A 12,801-nucleotide genomic window follows, 5' to 3' on the forward strand; every position below is an offset into this window, starting at 1 on the left:
CACACCCTAAAAACAATTAAAAACACCTCAAAACAGCTTTACATAGCCTGACGAAACATGCCATAGCAAAGAAAGTTGCAAAAACGCCCAAAAACACAATAAAAATGCATGTTGAAAAAATAACCACAAAGGCAAGGCTATAGTATGGCAAAAATGTCAAAATATGACACACCCTAAAAACAATTAAAAACACCTCAAAACAGCTTCAAATAGCCTGACGAAACATGCCATACCAAAGAAACTTGCAAAAACGCCCAAAAACACAATAAAAATGCATGTTGAAAAAAATGACCAAAAAGGCAAGGCTATAGTATGGCAAAAATGTCAAAATATGACACACCCTAAAAACAATTAAAAACACCTCAAAACAGCTTCAAATAGCCTGACGAAACATGCCATAGCAAAGAAAGTTGCAAAAACGCCCCAAAACACAATAAAAATGCATGTTGAAAAAATAACCAAAAAGGCAAGGCTATAGTATGGCAAAAATGTCAAAATATGACATATCCTAAAAACAGCTAAAAACACCCCAAAACAGCTTTAAATAGCCTGACGAAACATGCCATAGCAAAGAAAGTTGCAAAAACGCCCAAAAACACAATAAAAATGCATGTTGAAAAATTGACCAAAAAGGCAAGGCTATAGTATGGCAACAGTGTCAAAATATGACACATCCCAAAAACAGCTAAAAACACCCCAAAACAGCTTTAAATAGCCTGACGAAACATGCCATAGCATAGAAAGTTGCAAAAACACGCCCAAAAACACAATAAAAATGCATGTTGAAAAAATGACCACAAAGGCAAGGCTATAGTATGGCAAAAATGTCAAAATATGACACACCCTAAAAACAATTAAAAACACCTCAAAACAGCTTTACATAGCCTGACGAAACATGCCATAACAAGGAAAGTTGCAAAAATGCCCCAAAACACAATAAAAATGCATGTTGAAAAAATGACCACAAAGGCAAGGCTATAGTATGGCAAAAATGTCAAAATATGACACACCCTAAAAACAATTAAAAACACCTCAAAACAGCTTTACATAGCCTGACGAAACATGCCATAGCAAAGAAAGTTGCAAAAACGCCCCAAAACACAATAAAAATGCATGTTGAAAAAATAACCAAAAAGGCAAGGCTATAGTATGGCAAAAATGTCAAAATATGACACACCCTAAAAACAATTAAAAACACCTCAAAACAGCTTTACATAGCCTGAATGAAACATGCCATAGCAAAGAAAGTTGCAAAAACGCCCAAAAACACAATAAAATGCATGTTGAAAAAATGACCAAAAAGGCAAGGCTATAGTATGGCAAAAATGTCAAAATATGACACACCCTAAAAACAATTAAAAACACCTCAAAACAGCTTCAAATAGCCTGATGAAACATACCATAGCAAAGAAAGTTGCAAAAACGCCCAAAAACACAATAAAAATGCATGTTGAAAAAATGACCAAAAAGGCAAGGCTATAGTATGGCAAAATGTCAAAATATGACACACCAAAAAACAATTAAAAACACCTCAAAAAGCTTCAAATAGCCTGACTTAAACATGCCATAGCAAAGAAAGTTGCAAAAACGCCCAAAAACACAATAAAAATGCATGTTGAAAAAATAACCAAAAAGGCAAGGCTATAGTATGGCAAAAATGTCAAAATATGACACATCCCAAAAACAACTAAAAACACCTCAAAACAGCTTTAAATAGCCTGACGAAACATGCCATAGCATAGAAAGTTGCAAAAACACCCCAAAACACAATAAAAATGCATGTTGAAAAATGACCACAAAGGCAAGGCTATAGTATGGCAAAAATGTCAAAATATGACACACCCTAAAAACAATTAAAAACACCTCAAAACAGCTTCAAATAGCCTGACGAAACATGCCATAGCAAAGAAAGTTGCAAAAACACCCAAAACACAATAAAAATGCATGTTGAAAAAATAACCAAAAAGGCAAGGCTATAGTATGGCAAAAATTTCAAAATATGACACACCCTCAAAACAATTAAAAACACCTCAAAACAGCTTTACATAGCCTGACGAAACATGCCATAGCAAAGAAACTTGCAAAACGCCCAAAACACAATAAAAATGCATGTTGAAAAAATGACCAAAAAGGCAAGGCTATAGTATGGCAAAAATGTCAAAATATGACACATCCTAAAAACAGCTAAAAACACCCCAAAACAGCTTTAAATAGCCTGACGAAACATGCCATAGCATAGAAAGTTGCAAAAACACGCCAAAACACAATAAAAATGCATGTTGAAAAAATGACCAAAAAGGCAAGGCTATAGTATGGCAAAAATGTCAAAATATGACACACCCTAAAAACAATTAAAAACACCTCAAAACAGCTTTACATAGCCTGACGAAACATGCCATGACAAGGAAAGTTGCAAAAATGCCCCAAAACACAATAAAAATGCATGTTGAAAAAATGACCAAAAAGGCAAGGCTATAGTATGGCAAAAATGTCAAAATATGACACACCCTAAAAACAATTAAAAACACCTCAAAACAGCTTTACATAGCCTGACGAAACATGCCATAGCAAAGAAAGTTGCAAAAACGCCCGAAAACACAATAAAAATGCATGTTGAAAAAATGACCAAAAAGGCAAGGCTATAGTATGGCAAAAATGTCAAAATATGACACACCCTAAAAACAATTAAAAACACCTCAAAACAGCTTTACATAGCCTGAATGAAACATGCCATAGCATAGAAAGTTGCAAAACGCCTAAAACACAATAAAAATGCATGTTGAAAAAATGACCAAAAAGGCAAGGCTATAGTATGGCAAAAATGTCAAAATATGACACACCCTAAAAACAATTAAAAACACCTCAAAACAGCTTCAAATAGCCTGACGAAACATGCCATACCAAAGAAACTTGCAAAACGCCTAAAACACAATAAAAATGCATGTTGAAAAAATGACCAAAAAGGCAAGGCTATAGTATGGCAAAAATGTCAAAATATGACACACCCTAAAAACAATTAAAAACACCTCAAAACAGCTTCAAATAGCCTGACGAAACATGCCATAGCAAAGAAAGTTGCAAAAACGCCCAAAAACACAATAAAAATGCATGTTGAAAAAATAACCAAAAAGGCAAGGCTATAGTATGGCAAAAATGTCAAAATATGACACATCCCAAAAACAATTAAAAACACCTCAAAACAGCTTTAAATAGCCTGACGAAACATGCCATAGCAAAGAAAGTTGCAAAAACGCCCCAAAACACAATAAAAATGCATGTTGAAAAAATAACCAAAAAGGCAAGGCTATAGTATGGCAAAAATTTCAAAATATGACACATCCCAAAAACAACTAAAAACACCTCAAAACAGCTTTAAATAGCCTGACGAAACATGCCATAGCATAGAAAGTTGCAAAAACACCCAAAAACACAATAAAAATGCATGTTGAAAAAATGACCAAAAAGGCAAGGCTATAGTATGGCAAAAATGTCAAAATATGATACACCCTAAAACAATTAAAAACACCTCAAAACAGCTTTAAATAGCCTGACGAAACATGCCATAGCAAAGAAAGTTGCAAAAACGCCTAAAACACAATAAAAATGCATGTTGAAAAAAATGACCAAAAAGGCAAGGCTATAGTATGGCAAAAATGTCAAAATATGACACACCCTAAAAACAATTAAAAACACCTCAAAACAGCTTTACATAGCCTGACGAAACATGCCATAGCAAAGAAAGTTGCAAAACGCCAAAAACACAATAAAATGCATGTTGAAAAAATAACCAAAAGGCAAGGCTATAGTATGGCAAAAATGTCAAAATATGACACACCCTAAAAACAATTAAAAACACCTCAAAACAGCTTTACATAGCCTGACGAAACATGCCATAGCATAGAAAGTTGCAAAAACACCCCAAAACACAATAAAAATGCATGTTGAAAAATTGACCAAAAAGGCAAGGCTATAGTATGGCAAAAATGTCAAAATATGACACACCCTAAAAACAATTAAAAACACCTCAAAACAGACTTACATGGCCTGACGAAACATGCCATAGCAAAGAAAGTTGCAAAAACGCCCAAAAACACAATAAAAATGCATGTTGAAAAAATGACCAAAAAGGCAAGGCTATAGTATGGCAAAAATGTCAAAATATGACACACCCTAAAAACAATTAAAAACACCTCAAAACAGCTTCAAATAGCCTGATGAAACATACCATAGCAAAGAAAGTTGCAAAAACGCCCAAAAACACAATAAAAATGCATGTTGAAAAAATGACCACAAAGGCAAGGCTATAGTATGGCAAAAATTTCAAAATATGACACACCCTAAAAACAACTAAAAACACCTCAAAACAGCTTTACATAGCCTGACGAAACATGCCATAGCAAAGAAAGTTGCAAAAACGCCCAAAAACACAATAAAAATGCATGTTGAAAAATTGACCAAAAAGGCAAGGCTATAGTATGGCAACAGTGTCAAAATATGACACATCCCAAAAACAGCTAAAAACGCCTCAAAACAGCTTTAAATAGCCTGACGAAACGTGCCATAACATAGAAAGTTGCAAAAACGCCCCAAAACACAATAAAAACGCATGTTGAAAAAATGACCAAAAAGGCAAGGCTATAGTATGGCAAAAATGTCAAAATTTGACACATCCCAAAAAGAGAAGAAAACATCTCAAAACAGCATAAAATAGCATGCTGAGACACGCCATAGCATTAAAACTTTCAAAAATGGTCAAAAACAACATAATATCGCATGTCCAAAACATGACCAAAAAAGCAAGGCTATAGTATGGCAAAAATTTCAAAATTTGACACGTCCCACAAACAGCTGAAAACAATTCAAAACAGCATAAAATAGCATGCTGAGACACGCCATAGCATTAAAACGTTCAATAATGGTCAAAAACAACATAATATGGCATGTCCAAAAAATGACCAAAAAAGCAAGGCTATAGTATGGCAAAAATGTCAAAATTTGACACGTCCCAAAACAGCTGAAAACAATTCAAAACAGCATAAAATTGCGTCCTGACACATGCCATAGCATTAAAATGTGCAAAAACGGCCAGAAATAAGAAAATTTAGGACATGTTGAAAAAATGACCAAAAAGGCAAGGCTATAGTATGGCAAAAATGTCAAAATTTGACACATCCCAAAAAGAGAAGAAAACATCTCAAAACAGCATAAAATAGCATGCTGAGACACGCCATAGCATTAAAACTTTCAAAAATGGTCAAAAACAACATAATATCGCATGTCCAAAACATGACCAAAAAAGCAAGGCTATAGTATGGCAAAAATTTCAAAATTTGACACGTCCCAAAAACAGCTGAAAACAATTCAAAACAGCATAAAATAGCATGCTGAGACACGCCATAGCATTAAAACGTTCAATAATGGTCAAAAACAACATAATATGGCATGTCCAAAAAATGACCAAAAAAGCAAGGCTATAGTATGGCAAAATTGTCAAAATTTGACATGTCCCAAAAACAGCTGAAAACTCCTCAAAACAGCATAAAATTGCCTGCTGTGACACGTCATAGCATTAAAACATGCAAAACGACCAAAAACACCACATTATTGAATGTCAAAAAAATGACCAAAGAAGCAAGGCTATAGTATGGCAAAAATGTCAAAATTTGACACGTCCCAAAAATAGCTAAAAACAATTCAAAACAGCATAAAATTGCGTCCTGACACATGCCATAGCATTAAAACGTGCAAAAACGGCCAGAAACAAGAAAATTTAGGACGTGGAAAAAATGACCAAAAAAGCAAGGCTATAGTATGGCAAAAATGTCAAAATTTGAAACATCCCAAAAACAGCTGAAAACACATCAAAACAGTATAAAATAGCATGCTGAGACACGCCATAGCATTAAAATGTGCAAAAATGGCCAAAACAGCAAGGCTATTTTATGGCAAAAATGTCAAAATTTGACACGTCCCAAAAATGGCTTGAAAGTGCTTATTATACCTCATAGAGACGTGCCATAGCTTAGCATGTTGAAAAAAGGGCCAGTATTTGAAATAGTCAGTGACATCTTCCGGGTGTGGGCCAGGTGTCCCCCACTACACTTTGGGCCCCAGAGCCCAGTGGGCCTATTCAGTAATCCTTTTATGATTCTGTGTCAATTTTGGATTATTTTGGCAAACATAACTTTTTTTTCACAAATTCAAGGATGAATTGTTTTGATTTTGCTGTTGCTGATTCATGCCTTTAACTGGATTTTTTTTATTCTCATTATTGAGTACCATAGTATTTTTGCAGGCTTTAAGACCCGTTCCTGTCACATATAGCAAGAACAAGCAACAAATTCTTACACTTGATGTATTTCAGTGTAGTCCACTAATATTTACAAATATTTAAAAATATTTCTTTTAAAAACCAAAAGCTGCCTGCATCAATCCATTTAGCCTGCAGACCGTTTTTTCACTCATAGGCTCTTTTCCCTCACTGTGTCACTTTGCTCGCAGAAAAATAACACCATCTTGTTGTAATGTGATCCGATTTTAAATTGGAGACACAGTTACTGTGTCTCCGCAGTGTAGGCTTGAGTAACACAGCCAGCCAGCAAGACATGGTCCCTCAGGGCTAACATGCCTGCTCAACTGTCTGTTTTCACTGCACAGAGTCAAATTAACCGTGATGCTAATTGTCAGCTTGCCCTGGCTGTCTTTCTTTCACTATTTGCATTCATTGCTCACAGGCTCCTCCATACTGTCCCAAGATCCAGTCATCCAGTCATTTCTATATATGTATCTGTACGCTTCCTCAGTTCATCTCCTCCTTCATTATTTCACTTCATCTGTCACCATTTCTTCCCGCATTTCCTCCCCTTTCTTCCACTACAGCAGCTGAATCTTTTTTCTTTACATCCCTTTTGCTGCATGAGTTGGTCTAATTCTATTAAATATCTCCCCTACAGTCCCTGTTTGTTAAATGTTTGAAAGTGATTGTTGTAGTGACGTGTTGTGATTCTAAATGAAACCATCATCATGAATCCATCCCTACAGGAATCAGAAGACAAAGCTTTTCATGGCGTCCATGGCAAATTAAAAGTGTGTATCCCTGTCAAGCGGACCTAAATATTCTTACGTTAAGGATTTTGTTGATTGATGCGGACAAGTGCTGAAGGACGTCCTATAGGTTCTAGGGAAGGGGTGCTCTGTGGGGAGGCAACCCCGGTGCTGTGAGCTCCCGTCGGGAGGCCCACAGTCGGGGGAGCCCCAGGCATGTGTCAGGGCTAACCAAAGGCAAATCACCGGCCAAGGACACGCTGAAACATAACATAGAGATGGCAGTTTCTGTGCTACTGCTGTTAGACAGACAGAGAGAGAGAGAGAGAGACAGACAGAGAGAGAGAGAGATTATATAATAATAATTTAACCCTGGGGGACCCTTGCTTTTCATTCTTCATTTTTTGATAATTTTGGTTGTGTTAATGCATATGTCATGAGTTTCTGTTTAATCTGTGAATTTCCAGCTCAGCTCCTACAATAAATCTAAAATACACTGTGTAAACAAAATTGTTGCATTCATACTGTTGAGTAGAAAAGATGTGCCATTGAAACCCATTCAAACTGTAATTTTTGATCCCACAACCATCAAAGCATAAAAACATGCATCATATTATTTCTGGGTTCAACTAACCATAGCATAGGACCACCATCGTTAGGTCACATGATAATGCTGAGAAAAAGTCACTAAATAAACGATTGACGGTTTGATTACATTTGCATTACACCTATAGCACATTGAGCAAACAGGTTTTGAAATGTTTCGAAATGTTTGAAAGTGTCGAAAAGTTTCAAAGTTTGGAATTTGCCATCTCTACTGAAAACACACACAGCTGTTAAAATTCTGAAGCGTGGTCTGTTCAGTGTGTGACCATGTAAAGGCGAGGACATGTAAATGAGGAGTTCCAGTGTGCACATGGATGAATTGTTAGTATAATGACCTACTGCCTTGCCAAGATTAGTTACGCAGTCTATCTGGTAATAGCAGAGGAAGCTGTGTGTGCACCATTGTGTCTCCTTTGTGATGTCTGAATGTCTTCATGACACCACGCTGACTTCCATGCAACTGTGCGGCTGATAAGCGAGCAGACAGAAAAACACGCCACAGTTTGTTCGTTTTTTTCCCTGTTAGTTTATTTTTCAGTTGCTTAGAAAAACAAAACAAACAAGAGCTCACAAGATGACCCACCACTGCCAATCTACAGCGTGTCTGTGCTGACCAGAGCCTCGTTTTTCAATATTCATGAGAATATGCAAATGAAGGGGTGTCTCATTCAATTGTCGAGTGAGTCATGTGACCCGAGCAGAGGGGTCTAAGGGCACGCGGGGTGGGGAGGCTCCAGTGCCACAGACGAAGGGGGTGGGTGATTCCCCACCTGCCCCCATCTGCTGTGAGAGCGAGTCGCTCTTTGCATAATGGAAACTCACCGATGGGTGTTTCTCTGTTCATAAACTAAAACACGGTAATACCACACTTACACAGCAAGCTAGGTATCACAACCGTTTCAGATGTCTCCAAAACCCACCAGACGGTAAAATATATATATAAATGAGCTAAATATAATTTAAATAGAAACCTAGAAACAAAGTAAAGAAAACAAAAGACAAACAATAAAAACAAATTACTTCTTAAGCAGACACACACTTACAGACGATTAGGCTGCACTTTCCAAAAAAAAAAAAAAACATTTGTGAGCTTTAAATCACCCTTCTCATCTATCTAATCTTCTGGGGTGTGTTTCTACCACACAGGATCGTAATTCTTGATGCAAGACAGAGAAAATAATATAAAAACACTTAAAACTGCCCACAGAGATTCAATGGGAAACTAAGTATGTATATATGTGCATGTATGCGCATGCATGTGTGTGTGTGTGTGTGTGTGTGTGACAACTCCCAAACAAAGAGCTAGTTCCTGATAGAAATGCATGAAAAGGCCAAACTCCAGCCACACAACCACAGTCGTCCTGTGTGTAACATCTCTGTTGCACTATCCCCCTCTATTCCAATGGTTTTAAATACTTGTAAATATACTGTATGCAGATTATATATAGAGCCCATTTACAAATGGTACATGATTGGCTTGGTACGTCAATATTATAGTACACACGTTAGCTGGAATAAGGGTCACATATGACTAGCTAATGAGGTCATACAATAAGATTCTTCTTTTCATCATTGTCATCTTCAAATACACAGGTTAATAGTTGTCATTTTCCTCAAAAACAAAGCAAATACAGTCGATATTAAACACTTGCAAAATGTCCACTGCAAAGAATGGCTTGTGTAAGAGAAAATGTTTGTTTCTCTGTGTGCCATGCTCTTTTTTTGTTGTCACATCACTTTTTTTGTCCTCTTTAAATGTGTTTTTTTTTTTTTCCTTCAGCAACAGAAATTACGTGAATGAGTCTGTTTAGTCCTCAGCATGCCCTTTGCTGCCACAGGCCCTGCAGGCCCCAAAACAAGAGAGCTCCTATAAAGATGGATAAATGACAAAGGCCACTAGTCCATTAAAACATCCTAAAATCCCTCACTATGCGCAACCCATTTGTCTCACTACTGAGATTTTAATATTAATTCCACAAGCACTGATTCAAATTCAAACTTTTGCTTTTTTTTTGAGTTTTAAAGCAAAACAGTGCAAAACAACCTGTGCAATAAGGCCTACCGCTAACACCTCATACATACATTTTTATCATAAAAACAAGACTTCAAAATGAACCGACAATAGAAACACAATGATTAAAAAAATAATATAATAATATCAAAGACGTGGTTAACAAAGCATGTACATGCACGGCTTAACAGAGGAGAAGAGACCTTCCCCTGCAGGACAAAAACAAAAGAATTATCAGACAGCAGTGGTTGTTTTAATGCTTTTCTAATGCTGCCCCCCCCCAACTGCATTATTTTGACTGCTCCTATTGGTGACACTGGCCTGAGCTCGGGGAGCAGGGAGCTGGGAGCAGGGAGCTGGGGTGCCAGAGGGGTGTGTCGTCTCACATGGGCTCAAGCAGCCATCTGCCACCCAACTCTAGCCAGCCTGATCCTTATCCTCAGCCCAGCCTGGCCCAGCAGGCTCGCTGTCTCATCCACACAAAAAGCCTTCCTGCTGGGGGGTGTGGAGTTGGGGAGACAAAGGCGGGGAGGAGCTGTGGGAGCTGGGGAGCTCCACAGCGAGGCCCTTTGACCTGGTCCCTGGCCCGGCGGGGCAGACGGCCCAGACAGACAGCACCGTGTCTACTCCCTGCCTCCTCCTCCTCCTCCTCTCTCTTTTATCAGCCACACAGACCCCAGGGGCTGACGGAGAGACAGAGGAGGGGGAGGAGAGAGAGACAGAGAGGAGGGGAGGGTGGTGGGCAAATGAACACAATGAAGAGACTGACACGGACTACCCTGACCCACCCCCTCCCTCCTTCATTCATCTTTGGGTACAGATCTCTCTATTCCCTACGGGCAGGCTGCTGCCCTCTCCTCCTCTCCCCTGTGTGACCCCTCGCTTGTCTGCTCCCTCCTTTATCCCTCAGCAGCCACAGCCAGGCGAGCTCCAGGACTCTATGTGGCCGAGCACACCCCTACTGGCCATATAGACGCTCCTGTTTGCCAGAATGCATGGCTTTTCATTGTTTGAACACCACATGTAGTTGTGTGTGTGTGTGTGTGTGTGTGGGGGGTACCTGTTTGGTTGTTAGTGTGCGGTTTGTCTGTGGCAGTGGTCACATATATCTTAGAGAAATTAGTGAATTGTACAATTAAGTTCCATACCAACATAAAGCATTTATTTTGGGGTGTGTTTTGGTAAAACTAGATTGATGCTCAACTGAAAAGTGTTTCCTCGGGGCGTCTGGGGGGGCTTGTCTCCTCTCCTCCTGAGGGAACTGGCACCTAGGCAGTGGTGGTGAGCTTTTGGATGGTACGGTCGTAGTATTGGATGGTGAGAGCCTCCAGCGGGTTCCAGCGGTGTGCATGCAGCTCGATGACCTCCATGAGGAGAGAGCGGGTCAGCTGAGATTCGGTTGGACTAAGCATCTTGTCCCTGACGGCTGCTAGGAGCTCTGTCATCATTTCTGGGAGCTGCTCCTCCAGGAGACGCCCCATGCTCTGCAACTGGTGGAGAGAAAAAAGGGAGAGAGGGAGGGAGGAAGTGAGGAGGTGGGAGGTCAGAGAAAGTGTGTGTGTCCCTTACAGAGAGCAAGACACAACGTCTGGCACCTTGTTGCTGTGGATGCAGTCAGACAGCAGAGGTTCACACACCCTCCAGCCATAGAGCTGTGTGTGTGTGTGTGTGTGTGTGTGTGTGTGTGTGTGTGTGTGTGTGTGTGTGTGTGTGTGTGTGTGTTTGCGAGAAGAGCCTGCTGGTAAGTAATGAAGACTGCAAATGCTGGTTGTGTTAGTGGTCATCTGGGAATTTTTTGCTAACCAGAGCTCACCTGTCTGTATTATTATCATTATTTCCATCAGTGGTGGTGAAAACTTTGCACTCTTCTTCAACAACCCAGTTCTGGTAAAATCCATTTTGGGACTTAAATTTACACTCAAGCCTAAGAGAATGAATTTAGTGACTAATTCAATTCTAGATTTATTGTTTATTGTCTAGTTTTAGAGTATCATCAGTAATACACAAGAGCTTTTCCTGTGCAGCTCTCAGTCTTATGCTGGCTTTGGAAATTGGCAATTTGACTAAAATCACTCACATGTTATTAAAAATATAAAACAGACAAAGGTCAAACTTTAGTGTGTCACAAAAAACAAAAGCCCTAGAATAGTATTCTTTGTATAGTATGTCATACATTTTTTAAAAAAAAAAGGTCATAGTAACTGTGTCATAAAAATATGCCCAAAGTAAAAGAATAGTTACTTATATATATATATGTGTATATATATATATACATACACACACACACACACACACACACACACACACACATATATATGTGTGTGTCACAGTATGGTATGTTAAAAAAAGTATTTCATATAAAAAGCAAAAAAAAGGTCAGTCACTTTTTAATGACAGGCCTTACAATCCCTTCTTTTCCCCCCTTTTTATGAACTTTTTTACGACAAACAAAACAAGACTATGACCTTTTTCCATTAATTACTATACTATGACCTTTTTTAAAATGTCAGTTGCATACTATGCTACGATTTCTTTTTTCATTTTTATGACATACTAAAGCAGTGGTTCTCAAATTTTTTTCATCAATGTACCCCTTTCAAAATATTTTTTCAAGTACCCCCTGACCAGTGCAAAACATTTTGGTAGAAAAAAAAGAGGTACAGCACAGTGGTGTGCCTCAGTGTCTGATTTGTTAAAAAAACATTGTAACTGAAAAACACTTTCAAATTTGGGAGTTGCAACTCATGGACATAAATCCCATTAAAACATGTTGTTTTCAGCCATTTTTTCAACATGCAATATTATGACGTTTTTGGCCTTTTTTCAACATGGTATACTAGCCAGCTTACTATCACCTCAAGAATATTTCTAGGATTAAAGGTCTGATGTCGCATCAGGACCTTGAAAAACTTGTCCATGCATTTATCTTTAGTCGAGTTGACTACTGTAACAGTATCTTCTCTGGTCTGCCTAAAAAGTCAATCAGACAATTGCAGCTGATCCAGAACGCTGCTGCTCGAGTCCTTAGTAAGACCAAGAGAGCGGACCACATCACTCCAGTTCTGAGGTCTCTGCACTGGCTCCCTGTCTCTCAGAGAATAGACTTTAAAATTCTCTTGGTAGCATATAAAGCACTGAAT

General features: G+C 38.5%; 1 protein-coding gene across 6 annotated transcripts in view; it reads right to left on the reverse strand.

Moving 5' to 3' along the window:
• Window positions 1-8,152: 8,152 nt before the first annotated feature.
• The window catches only part of ctif (CBP80/20-dependent translation initiation factor), a 61,653-nt gene continuing 57,004 nt past the window's right edge, over window positions 8,153-12,801 (reverse strand). For all 6 annotated transcript variants that reach the window (XM_042508951.2, XM_042508946.2, XM_042508948.2 and 3 more), the window contains one exon: window positions 8,153-11,151. In XM_042508951.2, the coding sequence (XP_042364885.1) occupies window positions 10,930-11,151 (222 nt within the window). In that variant the 3' untranslated portion in view covers window positions 8,153-10,929. The remainder of the gene's footprint in view (window positions 11,152-12,801) is intronic.

Source organism: Plectropomus leopardus, chromosome 20 (assembly GCF_026936395.1).
Source record: "Plectropomus leopardus strain MGB_pleo_1.0 chromosome 20, ASM2693639v1, whole genome shotgun sequence".
NCBI classification, from domain to species: Eukaryota; Metazoa; Chordata; class Actinopteri; order Perciformes; family Serranidae; genus Plectropomus; species Plectropomus leopardus.